This window comes from Muntiacus reevesi, chromosome 3 (genome assembly GCF_963930625.1).
Source record: "Muntiacus reevesi chromosome 3, mMunRee1.1, whole genome shotgun sequence".
NCBI lineage: Eukaryota > Metazoa > Chordata > Mammalia > Artiodactyla > Cervidae > Muntiacus > Muntiacus reevesi.
Genome location: NC_089251.1, coordinates 76,515,423 through 76,537,385, shown reverse-complemented (window position 1 = coordinate 76,537,385; position 21,963 = coordinate 76,515,423). Strand labels below are relative to the sequence as shown.

The window sequence follows — 21,963 nt, the reverse complement described above, 5'->3', positions numbered from 1 at the left end:
GCCAACAAGCAGCAGAGACTGGTGGATTTTCTGGCCTCACCCTCCCTGGAGTGGCCTCCTCCAAGGAGCCAGTGGCAGACTGTCCTGTCTGCTCCTCACCTGGCCCTGGAGGCCCTCCTCAGGACTTCCCAGTGGCGGGCCTGGGCTTGGTTGTGGATGCCATTATCTGATGTACCTTTAGTCAGAGTGTGTCTGTGCGTTATCTCGGCAGTGGGCAGAACACACAGCCCATGTTTGTGGGAGGGCTTGCCAGAGAGGAATGCTGGGAGCCAGACCAGAGGTTGCCCGGCTCTGGGAGGCAGACAATATTGGCCCTGATCAGCAGCAGCTAAGCCCAAAGGAAACTGCAGAGTCGAAGCGCAGACACCGTGGCGCCCCATGGCAGAGGAGACCCCGATGGAGAAAGGGCTGGAGAGCAGCACTGCTCCCCAGGATGACTTGGTGAGTGATGGGGGGTCACCAGAGTCCTGGTGGGCGGGGGTCGAGTTGGATTCTTCTCTCCTTCTTAAGGAACTTTCGGTCCTAACACCACCAGGTCCACAAGCAGCAGGACTCTTCTTCCTGGGCATCAAAGGGCTGAGGGAAGCAGGGTCAGGGGTTGGTGGGAGGCCTCTGAGGTCACTTCCTGCCTGAAGGTGGCTCCTGCAGGGAAATGATGTCGTGTTTGCGACTTGGGCTGATCTGGCTCTTTTCTTTTCTTTTTTTTTTTTTTTAATTAGTTGGAGGCTAATTACTTTACAATATTGTAGTGGGTTTTGTCATACATTGACATGAATCAGCCATGGAGTTACATGTATTCCCCATCCTTATCCCCCCTCCCACCTCTCTCTCCACCCGATCCCTCTGGGTCTTCCCAGTGCACCAGGCCTGAGCACTTGTCTCATGCATCGAACCTGGGCTGGTGATCTGTTTCACCATAGATAATATACATGTTTCGATGCTGTTCTCTCGAAACATCCCAACCTCGCCTTCTCCCACAGAGTCCAAAAGTCTGTTCTGTACATCTGTGTCTCTTTTTCTGTTTTGCATATAGGGTTATCATTACCATCTTTTTAAATTCCATATATATATGTGCTAGTATGCTGTAATGTTCTTTATCTTTCTGGCTTACTTCACTCTGTATAATGGGCTCCAGTTTCATCCATCTCATTAGAACTGATTCAAATGAATTCTTTTTAACAGCTGAGTAACATTCCATGGTGTATGTGTACCACAGCTTCCTTATCCATTCGTCTGCTGAGGGGCATCTAGGTTGCTCTGGGTCTTTTCTAAATGCGGCTCCATCCCAGAAGGGCTTCCCTGGTGGCTCAGTCGGTAAAGGGTCTGCCTGCAATGTGGGAAAGCTGGGTTCAATCCATGGATTGGGAAGATCCCCTGGAGAAGGAAATCGCAACCCACTCCAGTACTCCTGCCTGGAGAATCCCATGGACAGAGGAGCCTGGTGGGCTGCACAGTCCACGGGGTCACAAAGAGTCGGACACGACTGAGTAACTGAGACTTTCACTTTTTCCATCACAGAAACGGGCTCACACGGGGCCGGGGGACACGGCGGTGTCTCCTCTGTCCCCGTGGCTGTCAAGTTCAGAGACTCAGTGGCAGCAAACTGATGAGACAGAGTGGCAGAGAAGCTTGTGAGAACATCAGAACGTATGCCCCAAACACAGCTATAGCAGGCAGTCGTAAGACCTGGAGAGAGCTGGCAGGAACAGAGGACAGCCAGGGACCCATAGGTCCAGGGTTTCTGTCCTCATTTTACATGAGAAATGTTTGCGTAAAAAAAAAATTTTTTTTTAAATGGCCTTTGACTGAAATCAGGGTGTCGGCAGGGTTTGAAGCAAGAGGTGAAATCAGAACACAGAGAGGAAGCATTCCCACCCCACCCCACCCCACCCTGCTGTTCTGTTCACTGTTCGATCAGTCTTTGGTTGCCTGTGAAGGGGTGAGGGGTGGAGACAGAAAGGCTGAAGGACTGAGGACTTCACCCCACAGGAAGGGCCTCAGGGCACCCAGACCGGCCTTGAGTTGCTAGGACCTGACCTCAGCCAGGCCCCAGGAGCCCACCGTTTCAGTCAGCTCCCAGCCACAGCAGGTAACCACTGTGCTCTGGGAATACCCCAGGGAGCCAACGTCTGCCAGGAAAGGATTCCTGGGAGCTGTGACTGCAGTGTGGACAGCCTGCATAGGATATAAAATCTCCAGTGATTTTTGAAAAGGACACTTTCTAGAAGGTCTGACAATTCAGACACCACAGCTTGGGATGCAAAGAACGGCCCGAATATGACATCCAGGAAGGGGTGCAGGACCTGCCATTTCCAATTTCCTTTCCTTCACTCCTGTTCCTCAAGGTGCCAAGTGACAGCCTGTCTCTAACATTTATGGTGCCCAGAAAAAGAGGCCGAGGGCTACGTATCTTATATCTTTGTTGTTGTTCAGTCACTCAGCCGTGTCCGACTCTTTGCAATCCCATGGACTACAGCACGCCAGGATTCCCTGTCCTTCACCATCTCCTGGAGCTTGCTCAAGCTCGTGTCCACTGAGTCAGTGATGCCATCCAACTATCTCATGCTCTGTCTCCCCCTTTCCCTCCTGCCCTCAATCTTTCGGGTCTTTTCCAGTGGAACTGTATCTTATGTCTAGATACTTAAAAAATTATCAGTCAAGTTAAAAGCTACTAGATAAAATAGTTTCTATCCTCCTAAACTGTCATACCTTCTTCGCAACATGGAAGGCCAGATGTAAGCCAAGAAATTCTAGGACTTGTGGCTTCCAACACAAGCCACAGCCTGTCTCCCTTCTCTGCCCACGCTCAGCACCACACATGATCTCACACACCCCTGCATGGCCACCCCATCCTGCCCACCCACATGACATCCACGCCTCCACAGACAAATGCCCCTCTGACCTGGGGTGCCCCGAGGGATGGGCTGAGGACAAGGTTCACACAGTCCTGGGAGCGGGCCTGTGGCCATCTGGGAATTTGGGCGTAAGTGAGTACCCAGAGTGGCAAATGCCCTTGGCGCACAGATTCCTCAGTCCACGGGCAAAAGCCTGGCCAGAGGAGGACAGGAGGGGCCCAGGCCTCAGTGCCGAGTCGTTAGCACATCACCACTTTCCCAGGGCACAGCCTCTGCATCTGAGAACGAGGAACTTGGGCTCTGCGCTCCCTGAGCTTCCTTCTACTCTACGCTTCTGACTCAGGAATATGATCAGAAGTTAATACAAGGAGAAATTACAATGTAGCCCAGCAGGAGCTGAGCTGGTTATCTACAAATAAACCTGCTTTTGCTTTTTTCCATGTCACCTGTCAGAAATTCAAGTGATGATCTGACAGTCATACTGATTAAGGTGTCAGCCGAATAGATATTTAAGCATTTGAAAAATACAGAGGGTTTGTCAAAACCTCAGGAAGAGTCTAACAAATCCTTCCTAGGAGCCAAGGAAAATATTTCAAAATGGAACAGAGGCAGCCCCCGCCCAGCCACGAGCTCTCTTCTGAACGCTGAGCTGCCTGTGGCGGCTGAGGCCCCGGGCTGGCCTGTGCCTGCCCGCTGTGCCCAGGGTGAAGAGGGGTTGGAGGGACCCAGGAGCAGGTAGCATACACCTCTCTCCTTTCTTTTATTTGTCTTCTCATCCTGATGCCTCTTTCCCCAGGGCCCCATCACCCTTCACCTTCTCCAAGCTCGCGCCTGGAGAGTGGAACCCCCTAGGCTTAAGGTCACCACCACAGGTTGCTCCAGACTCCAAAATGTCCAACCCTTTCTCAGTAACTCTTCCACCTTCAAAATCTAACCTGGTGAGCTTCTGGCCCAGGTGTTCGTTGCAGAGCTAACTCATTCCTTACACCAACTAACATTCCTCCTGCAGACATTTACCTTTTAAAAACAAGCAAGTAGGGACTTCCCTGGCGGTCCAGTGGTTAAGACTCCACACTGTGAATTCAGGGGGTACAGGTTTGATCCCTGGTCAGACAGCTAAGATCCCACATGCCTTGAGGCAAAAAAAAAAATCCAAAACATGAAACAGAAGCAATATTGTCCAATAAAGACTTTTTAAAATGCTCCACATTTAAAAAATCTGTTAAAAAAAAAAAAAAAAAGCAGAATGCATGTTAGGCCGAGTGAGTCTCTCAGCAATGGATAAACTTTCAGATGGTTTAACCAAATGAAATGGAAAAACTAGGCGATGGGAATGCTGGTGGCAGAGGTGGGGAGGGACGGTCAGGGCTGACCTACCAGAACCCAGAGCTGCCCATGACCTCCCCAGGAGTTTCATTCTCCATCTCCGAGGACACAACCCCCTCACCTCCTCCACCTCCAGCTCCTCCAGCTGGGAAGACTCTGGACTTCCCCTCGTGGACACCCTCTCTCAGCTTTAAAACATATTTTGAAATATTTCAGACAAAGCAGTTTAGAGAACAGTGAACTCCCATACCCATCATAAACTTACCAATAGCTTTGAAAGTCATCCCTCCCCCACCTGCCCAGACTCCCTCTCAGTGACCTCTCCCGCCCCGTATTTGTTCCTACATCCCCAAAAACAATCCTTCTGCTGTCTTAGTTGTTTATCTTCCAATGTTCTTCTGTATAATATATGACCTTGACTATACTGCTTCAAACATTAAACAAGTAAGTAGCTCCGGTTGGCTGTTTCCACACTCTCCCAGAACTCTGGGGGCCACTCACAGTGGGCTTGCGGCAGACAATCACCCATATTTATTTCCCTCACCTCCACTGGGCTCAATGTCATTTTTAAAGGCCTCTTACCTCCACCAGTGCAGGGGTGCTTTAAAAAAAGACTGTTGGGTATTATTTTCACCTAAGTCCCAAGCTATGTTGTGTTCACATAAAGCACACATGGACACTGTGTGCACAGTGAAAATACACCTTGATCAGGCACGTCAAGGACCTCATGCCTCTGTGTCTGGCCTGTGTTGCTCCATCCTCAGTGTCTCGTCCACTAAACTCTAAGCTTCCCAAAGACTGTCTTTTGCACAGTCACGCCGCAAATTCCAAGCCTAAAGCATGTTGTGGGCCTCCTCGTGTTTGCTGGATGCTTGATTGACTGATCGAAGGAATGTATCAGCGAGGGAATAGCAGTCCTCAGGGGAGAAGATTGGAATCAACAGGAACTGGTTAATGAATGCATACTTTCCCCACACTACCTTGAGGAAACAGAAATTGAATGCATTTTTAAAAAGCAGAAGAAGGAAATGGCAACCCACTCCACTATTCTTGCCTGAGAAATCCCATGAATAGAAGAGCCTGGCAGGCTATAGTTCATGTGGTCACAAAGAGTTGGAAACGACTCAGAGACTAAACAACAAAAAGCCTTGCTGGATTCAGGTCTGGGGGCTGATGAGCCAATCTGTGCCCCTAATTAGCCTTAATCAGGGAAATAAAGTGGAAGTTCCAGAAACCAAAAAAAAAAAAAAAAAAAGCGGAAATCTTTTAAGGCAAGTTTTTCCTGGTTTGGGTCTCAGCTATTTAAATGATTGAACTGATAAAACAGAAGGAATTCAGATCTGCAGGTGGTATCATTCACGTTACCAGCTGATACCATGAAACACTGATTTATTTGATGTATATTCAAATAAAGCAGGCTTCCCTGGTAGCTCAGCTGGTAAAGAATCTGCCTGCAATGCAGAAGACCCCAGTTCGATTCCTGGGTGAGGAAGATCCCCTGGAGAAGGGACAGGCTACCCACTCCAGTATTCATGGGCTTCCCTGGTGGCTTACAGAGTAAAGAATCCACCTGCAATGCAGGAGACTTGGGTTTGATCCCTAGGTTGGGAAGATCCCCTGGAGGAGGGCATGGCAACCCACTCCAGTATCTTTGCCTGGAGAATCCCATGAACAGAGAAGCCTGGGGGGCTACAGTGCATGGGGTCGCAAAGAGTTGGATAAGCAGCCATGTTTATGTGAACACAACATGGCTTGTGACTTACATGAAAATAACATCATCAGCAAGATGATGATGATGAAGAGGCTGATGATAACAGAGATGACAAGGACTTACTCTAAAATCTCCCAACAGCATTTTAAAGAGCTTTGCTGTGCAAAATCCTTATCAAGATAAGATGCAACTTTTCTAAGAGCAATGTCTTCACAAGTATTGAGTACTAGTTTGTTGACAGCTGTTTTCCTCTCGCATGCTGGGTACAGAAAGTCTTTTTGGGATGAGATACTAAGCCAGATTCAGGAAAGGGAAAGTTAAAAGGCCTTTTCTGAACACAGAGGCTCACAAAGCTCTCTCCAGTCCAGGGTCTGGGTCTTGTTCATGATAGGTTACTTGGATCAGGCTCCAGCAGCCTGTGGCTGAGCTTCTCTGGGGTCAGGAGCTAGAGGGAAGCCCCACAGTTTTCTGTAGAGAAGAGGAGCCCTGCCCTCATGGATGCTCCCATTTTCTCAGAGCCCTTGGGCTCCTCCTGCCTAAATCCATCTTTTGCCCACTTGGGATCTCATCTGCACTAGCTCCTGCTCTCACCTCTCCAGATCTCCTCCCTCCCAAGTCCTTCTTCTAAAGAAGCTCCTCACCTGTCATGTCTCCCAGCAGGGCCTCCAGGACAGCGTGTTCTCCTCCGAAAGTGACAACAGCCTGTACTTCACCTACAGTGGCCAGTCCAACACCTTGGAAGTCCGAGATCTCAGCTACCAGGTAGAGACACCCCTGAGGACTGGTGGGAAGAACAGACAGAGAGGGCCAAACAATTCCCCAAGCAGAAGGGAAGGGTGAGTCCGAGCTGGGGACCCTCTGCCCCTAAGGACAGAGTTCAGGCTACACTGATGCTTCATGTGTTGGGTACAGGCACTATGGAAACTTCCCTCAACTACACATATTGGAGCTTAGGTTGATGGGCATGAAAAAGAGAACGAGACCTTTGTTAAAACATAAAGTCAACCATGTGACCCTGTGTGAAAAAAATATCCAAAACTTACTTTTAAGTTTATATTTTGAAATAATTTTAGACTTCTGAAAAAGCTGCAAAAATAATGCAGAGTTCTTATATACCCTTTGATCACCTTGCCCTAAGGTTAATGTCTTGCTTACCCATAGCACAGTGACCAAAAATGAGACATTAACCACAGGATAACACTATTAACCAAACTACAGACTTATATAAGATGTTATAGAAAAGCCCAGATGAAATCTTCAGCCAATCTAATAATAGTACACATGTTGTAGGTCTGCAGTGAGGATTGAATGAGATAAGGGACATAATAAACAGATGAACACAATGCCTTGCACACACTAAACACCTGTTATTAGTAAATCACTGCTGAGTGAAAATATCATTTTGCCCGATGTTGTGTTTTTATTTCTGTTCTGCTATTATACATGCTTCCCAACTGTCCTCTTCAGACTTGGAAATGGCAGCTTCAGATTCTCAGCATGGTGGAGCCCCCCTCCATATCTGACAGAACCTGGCTAGGGGACCCCCTCAGGCCTGTTGTATTTTGGCAGGAGGATTTCTCTTGGAGGGAGCTGAACAGAAATTGAAACTTTCTGAGGAACCTTTCTATGTCTCCCCACAGGTAGATATGGCCTCCCAGGTACCTTGGTTTAAGCAGCTGGCTCACTTCAAGATGCCCTGGACATCTCACAAGGACTCCTGTGAGCAGGGCATTCAGAACCTGAGCTTCAAAATGAGGAGTGGACAGATGCTGGCTGTCATAGGGAGCTCAGGTATCACTAGGGGCAAATAGTGGGGCAATGTGTTCTCTCTCTCCTGTGATGCAGGGCAGTCCCTCGAACAAACGGATGCTCCTCACAGAACTTTGCTGAGCAAGAGAAGAATACAGCAGAATTGTGAGAGCACAAGTTCCAGGTCTGACAGACTGGGTTCAAATCTCAGCTCCTCTATTTACTAACTTTCATGAATCACAAGTAGGCTTCATGCAACTGCAGCCAGAGCTCTGATCCTTTATTAATATAGGATTAAGTCTTGGTGGCTCAGAGGTTAAAGCATCTGCCTGCAATGAGGGAGACCCGAGTTCAATTCCTGGGTTGGGAAGATCCCCTGGAGAAGGAAATGGCAACCCCACTCCAGAATTCTTGCCTGGAGAATTCCATGGATGGAGCCTGGCGGGCTACAGTCAACGGGGTCGCAAAGAGTCGGACACGACTGAGCGACCTAACTAACTAACTAAGTCTTACCAGTGCATCAGGCAGCTTTGGAATTGAATCCTCTTTCCACAGGACTCCTCCACCACAATACTCATTCATTGTCCTCCCCTCCCCACTGGATTCCTATTTCAGTCAGACAGTGGGTAGGCACAGCCCCTGCCACAACTCATATCTTGGATACCCCAAGTCTTAGTTCAACCTTCAACCATCAGCAAAAATTCAGATTTCTGGAGTGCTTCAAAAAGTCACTTCCACAGGCCAGACTTAGAAGTGTAGAACAAGCTGGAAGGGGGCTTGGAAAACAGGGTTGTGTTCCCCTCACAGCATTCTAACTTTCCTTCTCCTGACCACTGTGAAAACATCTTTAGAGGAGGTCTTCCTGCCCCTGCATCACTCCCCCTTCATTTAACAGGTGAGACCAAAGTTTAAAGAAGAGGAATGATTTACCTAAGGACATATATCTAATGCAGAATAAGAACTAGAACTCTGGTCTCCTGGTTCTCAGATGTTTTTTAAAAAAATTCAACTGATTAAATTTTAAAGATCTTACTGGTTTTATTTAACAGTTCATGAATTGGGCAGCATCCCACCTGGCAGAAAGTATTGTGTGGACTGGAAAGTTTACTTGGATTTTTCCATAAAAGGTTAGCTCCAGCCCAATAGCTTTGGTGTGCATGCTAAGTTGTTTCAGTCGTGTCTGACTGTTTCTGCAATTCTATGAACCACAGCCCGCAAGGCTCCTCTGTCCACTGGGTTCTCCAGGCAAGAATACTGGAGTGGGTTGCCATGCCCTCCTCCAGGGCATCTTCCCAACTCAGGGATCAAACCCACATCTCCCATATCTTCTGTATTGGCAGGGGGGTTTTTTACCACTAGTGCCACCTGGGAAGCCCAAAAGCTCTGGAGAGCTGTACAAAATGAAAGATTTTTACAGGCAGAATGAAGTCGGACAAGGAAGTTGTTCTAGCAAAGGGCTGACTGTTTTAGGCAAGGTCACCTTTCTCTGGGGGACAGAAGGGGTCTATCAGTGCTGACCAGGCAATTTCAGATGGGCTGGTTTAAGATTCTATTCCCAGGAGAGATTGAAACTATAATTAAATTAGGTATTACATCTCAGTCTGGGGACATGGGGCTTAGCACAAGTTGACTCCACTTGGGGTTTGTTGTTTATTTTTTAAACACAGATCAAAGGCATTTCTCCCTTACACAGTGTCAGAGGGAGCACTTTATACCTCCCAATTAATCATTTCCAGAATTAGAGATTACTCAACTTTTTGACCATCTGCTCCAAATTTTTAGTCTTCTGCTGGGGAAGTTCTGTTTACTGTCTAACCAGAGATCAAATGAGAGGATATGTGCAAATGAACTTTGTCACTGAAACAACACCCACAGATCAAGTCCTGCCAACTGCTGGCCCTAGCCCTGCAATTCTGATCTAAACAAGAAAAATGTGGAAACTTCACGGGCCAATTTTATTTGTTTGTTAACACCTGGTGGCTTTTTGGTTACACCTGCTTTTTCTTCATGAACTGAGGATCTAGGGAACACATGGGCCTAACCTAGGCACTTCGAGCTAAGAGTCATCACAGTTAATCCTGACCACCACAGCCCTGTAGCTCTTAGAATCCCTGATTTGTGGTTGAAGAAGGGGAAGTCAGGAGAGGCCAAGCAGGAATCACACACTGAGTGTGTGATTTTTGACTCTAGGCTAGTGTTGTTTAGCTACAGGTTTACTTGACTGAAATTATTTAAATCATTTTTTAGAAAGGTTATCAATTATACCACCTGTGACATATTCTGCCATGTGATTCTCCAGGTAAGAATACTGGAGTGGATTGCCATTCCCTTCTCCAGGGGTTCTTCCCGACCCAGGGATCGAACCCACATTTCCTGTATTGCAGGCAGATTCTTCACCGTCTGATCCAGGAGGGAAGCATACTCTGCTCACCAAAATTATAATAGTAAAATAAAATTAATTCAAACAGCCCCAGGCATTTAAGCTTCTATAGAATCAGCAGGGGTGCTTTTCCAATGAATGAATTTACTGAGTTGGCAAAGGGTCTTGAATGCCTGTGGGTGTTTTCTCCTGATTCATGGAGGATCTCCCCAAACATACCCTGGCAACCTCCCCTGGAAAGACCACCCACACCTCTCACAGTTTTGTTCGGGAAATGTGGTCTTCCTGCCCCCTGATTGGGAATCCTAAGGTCCCTGTGTTGGGAAAGTCCCTTGTGCTTCCAGAGCCTGGATCCAATGATGTCCAGGCTGACCCAGGAGTAGGGCCAGAACCCTCCCTCTGGCTTCCCCCCTGGATATTTTGTGCCTCCTAAGTTCTCTTGAATGAGGTGCACCCAGGAGGCAGTGGACAGGTCCCTTTCTACGCTGAGAACCTCTGGTCCGTAAGCAGAAGGATGACTGAAGAGGCTACTTGATTTTTGCTTTTATGCACAGGGGACGTGGGGCTGTGGGAAGGGGGCTGCTTGCAGAAGGCCTGGGAATGTGGCAAGGAAGAGTCGTTACATCTGTGTGTTGGCGCTTTCCCTATTTAAAAACTACTTGGAAATTTTGCACTCCAAAAGGAATTTACAATAAGGAAACTAAAACCCTGCCTAGGGGAACTAGACTGAGCTGTTCCTGGCAGCTTTGTTTAAGAACCCCTTCCCAGACCCTAAGCCCTATTTGACTTGTAGTTTAAGTGGCTGTCACAGAATCTCATGGAACCTGATCCAGTTGGACACTTCCCCAAATTGATAGCAATTACTGTGTCATTCAGAAGTAAATGGCGTTCATTTGTTATGTAATGGATCTATTTTTTTTAAAGAGAAAGTGAAAAGTACTACTGATAAAAATAAGTGTAGAGAAATTCAGAACTGTGTTGTAGTTTAAAAATCACTTCCACATCTATTACTTCTCTATTTTTTTCTCCCTTTCTGAAAACAGGTTCCAGTTTTGCATTTTTAAAAGACACCTTATTAATTCTCCAAAACTAGTCTTTCCCACAGTGCCAGCCTCTGAGCCAAATGATGGGAAATGATGAAATGTTGCTGGCAGGTTTGCCAGGCAAAAAGAGTTAAGCTTCCTAGTGCAATTAACACCAGCCCTGCTTGGGGGAGGGGACATACACTCCGGGCACAGGCAGTCCTGTGACAACCAGTACTCCAGCCTTCTATCACGTAACCACGGGCCAGCCTGACCGGAACACCCAAGATTCCCAAGGATGTTCAAGTTGGCTGTTCCATGCAGGTCAGAGGGCTGTGCCACCTTCCCTAGGGAAGGACAGAGCAGAAGGTGGTGGCTGGAGGGTGTGTGGGCAGCAGAAGCTTCCAACCTGGCCCCTGCAGAAGCTCCGTTCTCAGGAATATATTTTCTCTTTAATATTTGTCTATGTGGCTGGGTCAGGGTGGGGGAGGTTGTGAGGGTGGGGAGAGTGGGGAGTGTTTCTAGTTCTGGGTCAGGATTTAGTTCCTGGACCAGGCATTGAACTTGGGTCCCTTGCATTGGAAAGCAGACTCTTAATCACTGGACCACCAGGGATATCCCCCTCAGGGATATTTCTGGTGGCTTCTCAGGTTGTGGGAGAGCCTCTTTGCTGGACGTGATCACCGGACGAGGCCCTGGCGGCAAGATTAAGTCAGGCCAAATCTGGATCAATGGGCAGCCCAGCACAGCGCAGCTGGTGAGGAAGTGTGTGGCCCACGTGCGCCAGCATGACCAGCTGCTCCCCAACCTGACCGTCCGGGAGACCCTGGCTTTCATTGCCCAGCTGCGCCTGCCCAGAAACTTCTCCCAGGCCCAGCGCGACAAAAGGGTAACTAACTAATCCCAGTTATAGAAGCTATGACATCCTTCCCCTGCCCATCCTTCCCTCCCTGCCTCAGGGTTCAGCCATTCCAGGCCAACTGTGAGCAACCCAGCTCACCATCTGTCCATCAGAAAAAGTCCACCAATCGCTCAGCCCTGCCTTCCTTCCTCCGCTGTCCCATCTTAGTCCCAAATGTGGGATAAATATTTGCTTACTTGTTTTCCGGTTATCCGTGCCGGGGGGGGGGGGGGGGGGGAGCCGGGGCATGGCCACAGTCCCAGCAAGTGGTGCCTTGCTCAGCAGTAGGAGGTGCTGCGGATGCCTGGAAAGAATCCGGGAACAAACATTGCATCAGGGAAATGTAGGCCAGAGCCTTAAACTCAGGCGTCTTTCTACTCTGGAGCCCGATCTGCCTGGCCCGGAGCAGGCCCGCAGCCTCTCTAAAGCCCCGGGACCACCCTGCCTCTCACCCAGGTGGACGACGTGATCGCCGAGCTGCGGCTGCGGCAATGCGCCAACACGCGCGTGGGCAACATCTACGTGCGGGGCGTGTCGGGGGGCGAGCGGCGCAGAGTCAGCATCGGAGTGCAGCTGCTGTGGAACCCAGGTGAGGCCGGAGGGGCCCACGTGAGCCGCCTGGCTTAATCCGGTCCAACTGGAGTCCTGCCCATTAAACCAGGCTTCTCTCTGTTGGGAAGGGATCCTTATCCTGGATGAACCCACCTCTGGGCTCGACAGCTTCACGGCCCACAACCTGGTGAAAACACTGTCCAGGCTGGCCAAAGGCAATAGGCTGGTGCTCATCTCCATCCACCAGCCGCGCTCTGATATCTTCGGGCTGTTTGATTTGGTCCTCCTGATGACGTCTGGCACCACCATCTACCTGGGGGCAGCCCAGCACATGGTTCAGTATTTCACCTCAGTCGGCCACCCCTGTCCGCGGTACAGCAACCCTGCCGACTACTACGGTGAGTCAGCCAGGCCAGAGGCAGGGAACAGGGCTCCCCTCGACCCCAACCTTGGCAGAAGAGAAACTCTCAGGGGCTTCAGGGGAATAGGACCAAGGATGGAGGCAGGGGAGGAGATGGGGTGCATTACAGGCTTCAGTTTACCCAGCATCAGATGCTAGGAATGGCACATCCTTGTGTGCATGACTATTAAGAATGTCATGAGAGCTCCAAACCAGAGGAGATAGAATCCAAGAGAGTTTGAATCAGTTTCTGGAATTATGGTCTTTATTCAGATTCTGTAGGGAGAACAGGAAATTTGGAATTGGCAGCCACTAGGAAATCTTAAAGCCTTGCTCTGGTTCCCCCACAAAGGCAGGAAACCCAGAGGCTGTGGGCCCAGGGCACAGACCAGTTCAGTGCCTTTTAGGGGGCCTTGACCCATGAATCTCTAGGTATGAAAATTGCTATCAGCACCAGAGATGCCTTCCTGCTTGGGGTCCTGAGACCTCAGCATATGGCCCTCAAATCTTGCAGGGACAGTTGCCTTTCCAGGTGCCCACCATGAAAGCAGGCCCCGGGTCCTGAGTGCTGAGCAATGCCATGGCTGCTGGACAGGCTGCATGGCTGCACCAGGGCCAGGAGAGCAGCCGCTGAGGTTTGTCCCAAACATAGATCACCTGGAGCCCAGCCTTCCTCCCAGGATGGCCTGGTGTAGCAAGGGCCTTCCCAGTACACATGCGGGTAAGGACCAATTCCTTGAGGACAGACACTAGGCCCATCGGTGCCAAGCACCAGAGGGTGTCCCTTTGACCCTTGCAGCCCTGCCAGGCTACAGTCATCTTCATCCTTACAGATGAGAAGACTGGAGTCCTTGCAGGCAGGTGGAGAAATGGGCCTCTCACCTCCCGTGCCAAGGAGGAAACACCCTTCTCCCAGTATCCACCCTCCAACCCCCCAAGAGGACAGGCCACTCTTTCTGGCCCACCCGCTCTTGCCCTCTGCACTCACTCACCCTGTGAACTCACCTGGAGTTCACCCATCTCCCTGTGCTCAGATACCAGCTTGGCTTCCTGCCAGTCTGTCATCCTCGGGCCGGTCATCCCCAGATAAGGGGGCAGAGGGCATCTGCCAGCCTGGCCACTGAAAGCAACATACTGTAACCGTAGAGAGAAGTTGCCAGAAATCAGGTGCCCACATCTGGAAAAAACAAATCTTTTTCTTCATTTTATATTATTATCATTTTTTGGTGGGGGGTGGTTCTTGCCCACAAGCCCTGGGGCAGTTGGCCCTCATGGATCCGAGGGCATGGCTTGGCAGTGCCCAGAGAATCTGACACTTGAAGTTATGGCCCTACACAGTGAGGGGACCCTTGATGATTTACAAGGCCCCTCTGAGATGTTTTCCTGCCTTGAGATGTGTCATGAAAATGGGAAGAGGAAAGAGGCAGAGAGGTGAATGATTCCCCCTGGGCATCTCTCTGCCTTTGTCTGTTCTGAGCATCACTTTGTGGTCCACTCTCAGAGGTGGGGAGTCCCAGGGTCCCCTCTGACGGCATCGTGGGCCAGGAGCCCCTGTGGGACCCAGGTCACCCAGGGCCCCGTTCCCGCTGCTTACAGTGGACTTGACCAGCATTGACAGACGAAGCAAAGAGCAGGAAGTGGCCACCAGGGAGAAGGCTCGGTCCCTTGCGGCCTTGTTTAAAGAAAAAGTGCGTGGCTTTGATGACTTTCTATGGACAGCAGAGTCGAAGGAGCCGGGTGTGGGCACTTGTGTGCAGAGGTAAGGCAGTGGGTGACCCTGGGGGGAGGGCACCCTGCAGAAAGTGGCTGTCCCTACACCCCCGTGACACTCTCTATCTCCTGACAGCCCAGCTCCTGACACCAACCCATTCCAGGCTCCCACTAAGCTGCCCGGCCCCCTACAGCAGTTTGCCATACTGATCCGGTAATTATTTGCCACTTCATCACCCCCTTGGCCCCCAAAAGTCTTAGTTGTATCAAATCAAGCCCTTTAGAGCTAAAGTGAATTTGAAGGAGGAATTTAATTTGAAGAGGTAGAGTCATTTGAAAAAAAAACAGCACCAGCCCTCCATATGATACAGAGAACTCCTGTTCCTTTGATTCTTTAAACAAAATCATTATTTCCTTGCTAGCCAGATGCTCGTAGAAATCACCCAGAATCATTATAAAAATTTAAATCGATGCAGGAGACCTTCAAGTGGACAAGGGAAGTTTCCCTGCTACACGAGCCCTCATAGGGCTCAGAAAACGAGATCTGAGTGTTTGGTGTGAGTCCAAGATGTTTCCATACACATAAATGTTTTAATATATAAATGAGATCATGCTAAGTTGCTTTGGTTGTGTCTGACTCTTTCCTGTGGACTGTAGCCTGCCAGGCTCCTCTGTCCATGGGATTTTCTAGGCAAGAATACTAGAGTGGCTTGCCATTTCCTCCTCTAAGGTATCTTCCTTAGGGATAGAAGTCTTATGTCTCCTTGTACATACATCATTACACTTCTGATTGCTTATTTCCTCAGGATGACTTCTTTAAATAAAATTGCAAGGTGATACAGTGTTGGTAAAAGTCACAATCATTTCCTGAGTACCCACTGTGAGACAGATGCACTCATCAGTCACCTCACTTGATCCTCACAGTATCTGAGATGGGCACCACTCGTCCCATTTTACAGAGGAGAAAAATGAGGCTTACAGAGATTACAGGACTTTGCCAAGGTCACAGTGCTGGGGTCTGGTGTTCCCTTGGCACCTCTTTCTTCTGTTTCTTTAAGTCGTCAGATTTCCAACGACTTCCGAGACCTGCCAACCCTCCTCATCCATGGGGTGGAGGCCTGCCTGTTGTCTCTGATCATCGGGTTCCTCTACTACGGCCATGGGGCTGTCCAGCTCTCCTTGACGGACACGGTGGCCCTCTTGTTCATGATCGGAGCTCTTGTTCCTTTCAGCGTGATCCTGGATGTCATCTCCAAATGTGAGTGTGGCCTGCTCTCTGTAACCCACATTCAGGGCTGTGTAGTCATGCTCTGAACTGGACCAGGGCTGGCCTGAGTTCCGCTGAGCTCCTGGAGGAGACAGGCCTGCTGAACGATTTCACCATGACTGCTAAATAAAAGCTGAGGGTTGTTTTTCAACTTCATATATTAGTATCAGTATGCACATGAGAACAAATTACCTAGGAGTCTGAGGCTTTTCTCTCCTAGCAGGAGTTATATTGACAGCAATGCACAAGTCACAGAATTATAAACATCTAAATTAGGATCAAAAATTGCCTTTTTTTAAAAAAAATATGACATTGAGGCAATAAAACTAGTTTTAATTGTACAAAGAGAGACTCAAAAACAGCAACACTGTAGTTTCATTTTTTCATTCTCCTTTTCTCCCCTTTTTAGGTCACTCAGAGAGGGCACTGCTTTACTATGAACTAGAAGATGGGCTGTACACGGCGGGGCCATATTTCTTTGCCAAGGTGACTGATCAGGCTTCAGAGTGAGTGCCATGTGGAAGAGAGGGCAGAAGAATCTTCTCCACATCATACAGAAGTTACAGGGAAGCATTTTGCTCAGCGGTGGGGCTGAGCATCATCTGTGGTTGCAGATGCCACAGTCCTTAGGAGAGTTTCAGAGATTCAATGAGTCTCTGATAAATTTTTTAAACATTTATCAGAAGGCCAGGACCGTGGACCAGGAATGACATTTTTCTGGCCACCAGAAACCTAACAAAGAAGAGGTGGGAAACACCTACACCTAGCGTACTTCACCTCTCCAGTCCCTCCACGTCCCTGGAAAGCAGGTTGGAAGGTTTGATGGTCCTCATTTCAAAGAAATGGAGGCTCAGAAGTTAAGTGGCTGCCTCCAGGCCATGCAGCTACCATGTCTGGGTAGGCAGAGTGGGGACTTGAAGCCAGGTCTTCAGAGCTCTGAACCGCCCCAGAGGGAGCACACAGCACCTGCAGGGGGAAGTCAGCAGTGAGTCCATGCTTGTGGGTCCCACACCCCTGTGCCCACTAACCCCCCGGTGGCCACCGCAGTCACCACCAGGAGGGATGGCTGGGGACACAGGGGGCTGCTGCCGTTGAACACGGAAAGATCAGCAGCAGATAAAGGCGCTGGCTCGCATGCCTTGCAGATCCTGGGGGAGCTTCCCGAACACTGCGTCTACATCGTCGTCTATGGGATGCCCATCTACTGGCTGGCCAACCTGCGCCCAGGCCTGGAGCCCTTCTTGCTGCACGTCCTGCTGGTGTGGCTCGTGGTCTTCTGCTGCCGGGCCATGGCCCTGGCCGCCGCCGCCCTGCTGCCCACCTTCCACATGTCCTCCTTCCTCGGCAACGCTCTCTACAACTCCTTCTACCTGACTGGGGGCTTCATGATAAGCTTGGACAATCTGTGGACAGGTGAGCTCGGCTCTCCTCACCTGCTCAAGCTTTTTGAGGCCCGCCGGGGCTGGATCAGTCTGCTTTCCTCTGGCGCTGTGAGCACATCACTTCGGTCCTGCTCAGAGTTGGGAGCAGGCTGCAAAGGAAGGGCTCCATGGTGGGGTGCGGCAGAGGGCACCTTCTCATATAGCCCGGCTGACACCCGGGGCCACCCCTGACTCTCCCGCACTACATCACCAGTGAGCCAAATCACTCCTACCTCCTGTGTCTTTCTGAAACGTCCTCTTGCCTTATCCCCGCCCTGGCTCCTATCAGCTGATCTTGGGCCAGCTGTGACAGTCTGGTGTCTATGACCCTGGTTCCGCCACGTCTGAACCCTCACCCCCGCTAGCTCCCTAAGGCGCAGAGCCAGTCACTGCTTCGTTCCAGTGGTCCCGGGGCTGCTCATTCCTGGCTGCCTCCACCCGACTCTTCTGAAGCCCCCAACACACTCCACACCTTCACAACTGAGCCTGTGGATCACCACCCTTCACCTTCCATAGGCCTCTCCTGATGAGCCGGACAGGGTTCACTGCTTCCTCCTCCTCCCTGAGCCAGGATGCCTCTGTGGGGTCAGGGTACAGACTCGGTCATCTCTGTAATCTCTGGTGTGGGGCTGCTGAGACTCCAAAGTCCATAGGTTCTGTGAAGCTGAGCATGTGCTGGACCTAATGAATTACTCTGTGGAGTTACTATAGGTCAAGCACATGCTTGCCACCTAATGAAATTACTCTGTGGAGTTACTGTAGGTCAAGTGCACAGCGATCCTGCAGCCACTCGGCCCCTCTGTCCCAGCAGTCCATGTCTCCAGCTTCCCCTCTGCTCTTTCGCCCTTTTGTTCTCTCCCCCTGCGCTCAGCTCCCTCAGGGGATTTTCCGCCCCTGGGTCAGAGCCACCACGCCTCTCTGCAGGCTCACTTCCTTGGAAGCAGGTAGTTAGACCCTGTGAATAATATGACTCTCACTCTCTCCAGTGCCCGCGTTGATTTCCAAGGTGTCCTTCCTCCGATGGTGTTTTGAAGGGCTGATGAAGATCCAGTTTGGTGGGCACGCTTATTACATGGAAGCTGGCAACATCACCATCCGTATCCCGGGAGACTTGGTGAGTCGCCCAGGCCTTGACTGTCCATAGACAACAGCCCTCTGAGCGTGTTCTTAATGAGCTCCCTGATGTCTCTGTCCCCAGATCCTCAGTTCCATGGGCCTGAACTCTTATCCGCTCTACGCCATCTACTTCTTTGTCATTGGCATCAGTTGTGGCTTCGTGATCCTGTACTATCTGTCCTTAAGGTTCATCAAACAGAAATCAAGTCAGGACTGGTGATTCAAGCCCAGACTCCTGCCTACTGGTGGGGGACTCGAGAAGGCCGTTCAGCTGCACTCCCTTCCCCCCAAGGAGCCCCTTCCCAGGCACGGGGAGGCCCAGGGCTAAGCTCCGCTACATCCGGTCCACACCGCTGCAGAGGCACAGGCTGGCCACAGGATGGCAGTAGAATAAAGACAGTCGGAAGGGATTTCTGATCACCAGCTGGAGCTTGAGTTTACTGGGAACCTGAATACCATACCTGGGGGACACCTACAATGTCATTAATTTATTTCCTTTTGATATGTATATTTGTATAGGCAACTAATACAAGATGGGAGCAAATTAGGTATGAATCGAGGAGTGAGGCCATATGGAAACAGTAACATAATAGCTAGTGGAGTGTTTGGCCTCATCTTCCAGGATCCCCAAACTCTGAGCCATTCTCAATACAGAAAATGACCTAAAACATACCAGTGAGATGCCGTCTCTTCTTTTGTGTGAAGTCATGTGCTCCAAAAGCTAAACTGAACAATTAAATATTTATTGAGCAATTGCTCTGCGCCAGATTCAGGGCAGAACACTCTTTTATGTGGATCACATTATTCAGTTCTCTGTTAAAACAACCCTTTGTGGTAGATGGTGTCCAGTTTTGTAGATGAAGAAACAGAGGCACAGACTGTTTTACTAAGTAAGGTCACAGGCCTAATATGTGGTGGAGTCATGTGAGGTCAGAAAGGCCTATAGGAGTTAGCGGACAGAAGGCAAGTCCTGGGCCACTGTAAGGCTTGGAAGCCCAGGAAGGCTCCAGAAGATAAAGAGGTTTATAGACACTGTCAGCTCAGCTGGGCCTCTCACGGTACATCTCACCTCTCTGGCTGAGTCTCAGACCAGCCTGGAACCTTTTGCAGTGACTGGTCATGTGTTTCCTGTCTGAGCTTTGAGGACCAGCTGACCCAAAACAGGTACCCAGAAAGCAAGGAGGAAGTTATCTTCAGAGGAAAACCAGAGTCTGAAACAACAAGAGGGAGCAAGGTAGCTGGTTAGGAGGCAAACAGTGAATGTTCTCCTCGGGTTTCCTAGACCATCACTACTTGAAGTGTGAGCCCTGGGCCAGCAGGTCCTGCCTGGGAGCTGGTTAGACTGTCAGTATCTCAGGCACCAGCCAGACCCACTGGATCAGAATCTGTATTTTGGAAAGATCCCCCAGCTTCCTTGGTAGTCCAGTGGCTAAGAATCCTCCTGCCAATGCAGGGGACTTGGGTTCGATTCCTGGTTCAGGAAGCTCCCACATGCCTAGGGGCAGCTAAGCCCATGAGCCAGAACTACTGGGTCCACATGCTGCAACTACTGAAGACCACACATCTAGAGCCCATGCTCTGCAACAAGAGAAGCCACTGCAGTGAGAAGGCCTGTGCACTCCAACAAAACGTAGTCCCTGTTTCCTGCAACTAGAGAAGGCCCACATGCAGAAATGAAGATCCAGCACAGCTGGATTAAAATTTTAAAAAAATATCCCCGTCCACAAAGTAAATAAATAGATCCCCAGGTGATCTGTATGTACATCCAGGCTTGAAGAGCAGTGCCTCGCACACTTCCCTTATATAAGACATCCATCCAACTTGGGATATTCATGTTACACTGTAACACTTCACACAGGTCACTGTAACACTGCACATGTGTCATTGTTACATTGCCACCATCCAAAGGGCAGACTCTACTCAAGACTCATTTACTGTTCTGACAATGTCCTGCATAGCAAAAGGAGTCAGGTCAGGATCAAGCATTGGATCTAGGCGTCAATTCACTTTGGTCTCTTTTAGTTTAGAATAATTCTCAACATTCCTTCACTCCCATGACCTTGACACATGAGCGTTTTGTAGATTATCTCTAGATTTGGTTTGTCTGATACATTTTTATGATTAAATTCAGGTCATGCCCCTTTGGCAGGAGTATCACAGAGGACTGTGCCCTTCTTGTTGCATCCTCTCAGTGGCATGCGATTTCAGTTTGTCCTGAACTGATGTTAACTTTGATCCCCTGATCAAAGGGATACTTGCCAGGCTTCACATGATCAACAGTCTTTCCTCCTTTTGTAATTATTAATAAGCATTTGTAGGTAGGTATTTTGAAACTGCTCCTCAAACTTTCCATTAATTCATTTTAAAATTTGTATCAGTATAAACTTGTGGTTTTCTATTTTATTCAGTGGGCTATAATCTTTTACTATCATTCTTAATATAGATGTTCAAACTGTCCCTGACGTGGCCATGAGAGCCTCTTCAAGCTGGCTTCTGCCTCCTTTTGATAAGTCCCCTTCATTCTCTCAACACTTTTGCAACTGTTTCAGACTCATCTTCTACTTTCCCACCTCCCACCTCACCCCACCCCACCCCACTCCAATCATGGAAACAGACATTTCTTTAAAGAATCTTGGTTCCTTTCAGTGGAAAATAGCATTTATAAGCCAAGATATGGGTGATAAGTATGCTCATTGCCACTGGGGCATCACTGTTTCCAGGCCCTCTCAGTGGGAATATATACATGGGTATATATGTGTATGTGTGTATGTGTGTACACATGTGCACACACCCATGAACCAGTAAAGTTGCTCAGTCGTGTCCGACTCTTTGCGACCTCATGAACTGTAGCCTACCAGGCTCCTCCATCCATGGAATTTTCCAGGCAAGAGTACTGGAGTGGGTTGCCATTTCCTTCTCCAAGGGATTTTCCCAACCCAGGGATCGAACCCAGGTCTCCTGCATTACAGGCAGACACTTTATCATCTGAGCCACCAGGGAAGCCTCTGTCCAGATTTTTATATATATTAATATTTTTCTCCCACACCGATACATCCAATTCCAATCTACCACCACAGAGTGGATTTTTCTTCTCTTTTCACCATTGTAACTTCCTCCTCCCATTGTAAGAAACCTGGCTTTCACTAACCTTAATATTTTTGCTCATTTCGTTCATCTCCTGTATATAACCAATCTCCCAACTGCACCGCACTCCTTCGCCTGTGTGGATACCCTGCTAAGACTCTAACTCCCAAATCAAGCTGTCTCCAAGTCGGCAGAGATGCCCTTCCTACCCTGCTCTGGCTCATCACACATCCCTCCCACTCCCATTCACAGTCCACACCCCCCACACCCAAGCTGTGGTCACCTAGTGGCTTTAGGCCTGACTGGAGAAGGGGGAAGACCACTGGGTTTTTTTCTTTAACTCCCTGATGATTCTAGCATGTAGGGAGAGTTGACAGTCACTGAGGTACATCATATGATTTCATTCTGCAAAAGGTTTTAATAACTCAGTGGGCTATGGTGTGCAGGACTGCAGGGTCATGGAACAAGG

General features: G+C 49.3%; 1 protein-coding gene across 1 annotated transcript; it reads left to right on the top strand.

Annotated features, from left to right (window-relative positions):
* Window positions 1–378: 378 nt before the first annotated feature.
* On the top strand, window positions 379–19,068 carry ABCG8 (ATP binding cassette subfamily G member 8). Its single transcript, XM_065928831.1, has 17 exons — window positions 379–441; window positions 1,519–1,631; window positions 1,816–1,939; window positions 3,406–3,590; window positions 6,492–6,654; window positions 7,533–7,683; window positions 11,260–11,367; window positions 11,694–11,932; window positions 12,401–12,533; window positions 12,625–12,894; window positions 14,493–14,655; window positions 14,743–14,820; window positions 15,665–15,864; window positions 16,283–16,359; window positions 17,019–17,286; window positions 18,281–18,408; window positions 18,493–19,068. Exons 1-17 carry the CDS (start codon window positions 379–381, stop codon window positions 18,628–18,630), a joined length of 2,601 nt encoding a protein of 866 aa, XP_065784903.1. The 3' UTR covers window positions 18,631–19,068.
* The last annotated feature ends 2,895 nt before the right edge of the window (window positions 19,069–21,963 follow it).

Excerpts from the sequence above, each read along its gene's own strand:
- ABCG8 (XM_065928831.1), top strand. The coding sequence starts at position 379 with ATGGCAGAGGAGACCCCGATGGAGAAAGGGCTGGAGAGCAGCACTGCT. Across the intron at positions 11,933-12,400 it reads AGGCCCAGCGCGACAAAAGG|GTGGACGACGTGATCGCCGA; the intron begins GTAACTAACTAA and ends CCTCTCACCCAG. Across the intron at positions 12,895-14,492 it reads CAACCCTGCCGACTACTACG|TGGACTTGACCAGCATTGAC; the intron begins GTGAGTCAGCCA and ends CGCTGCTTACAG.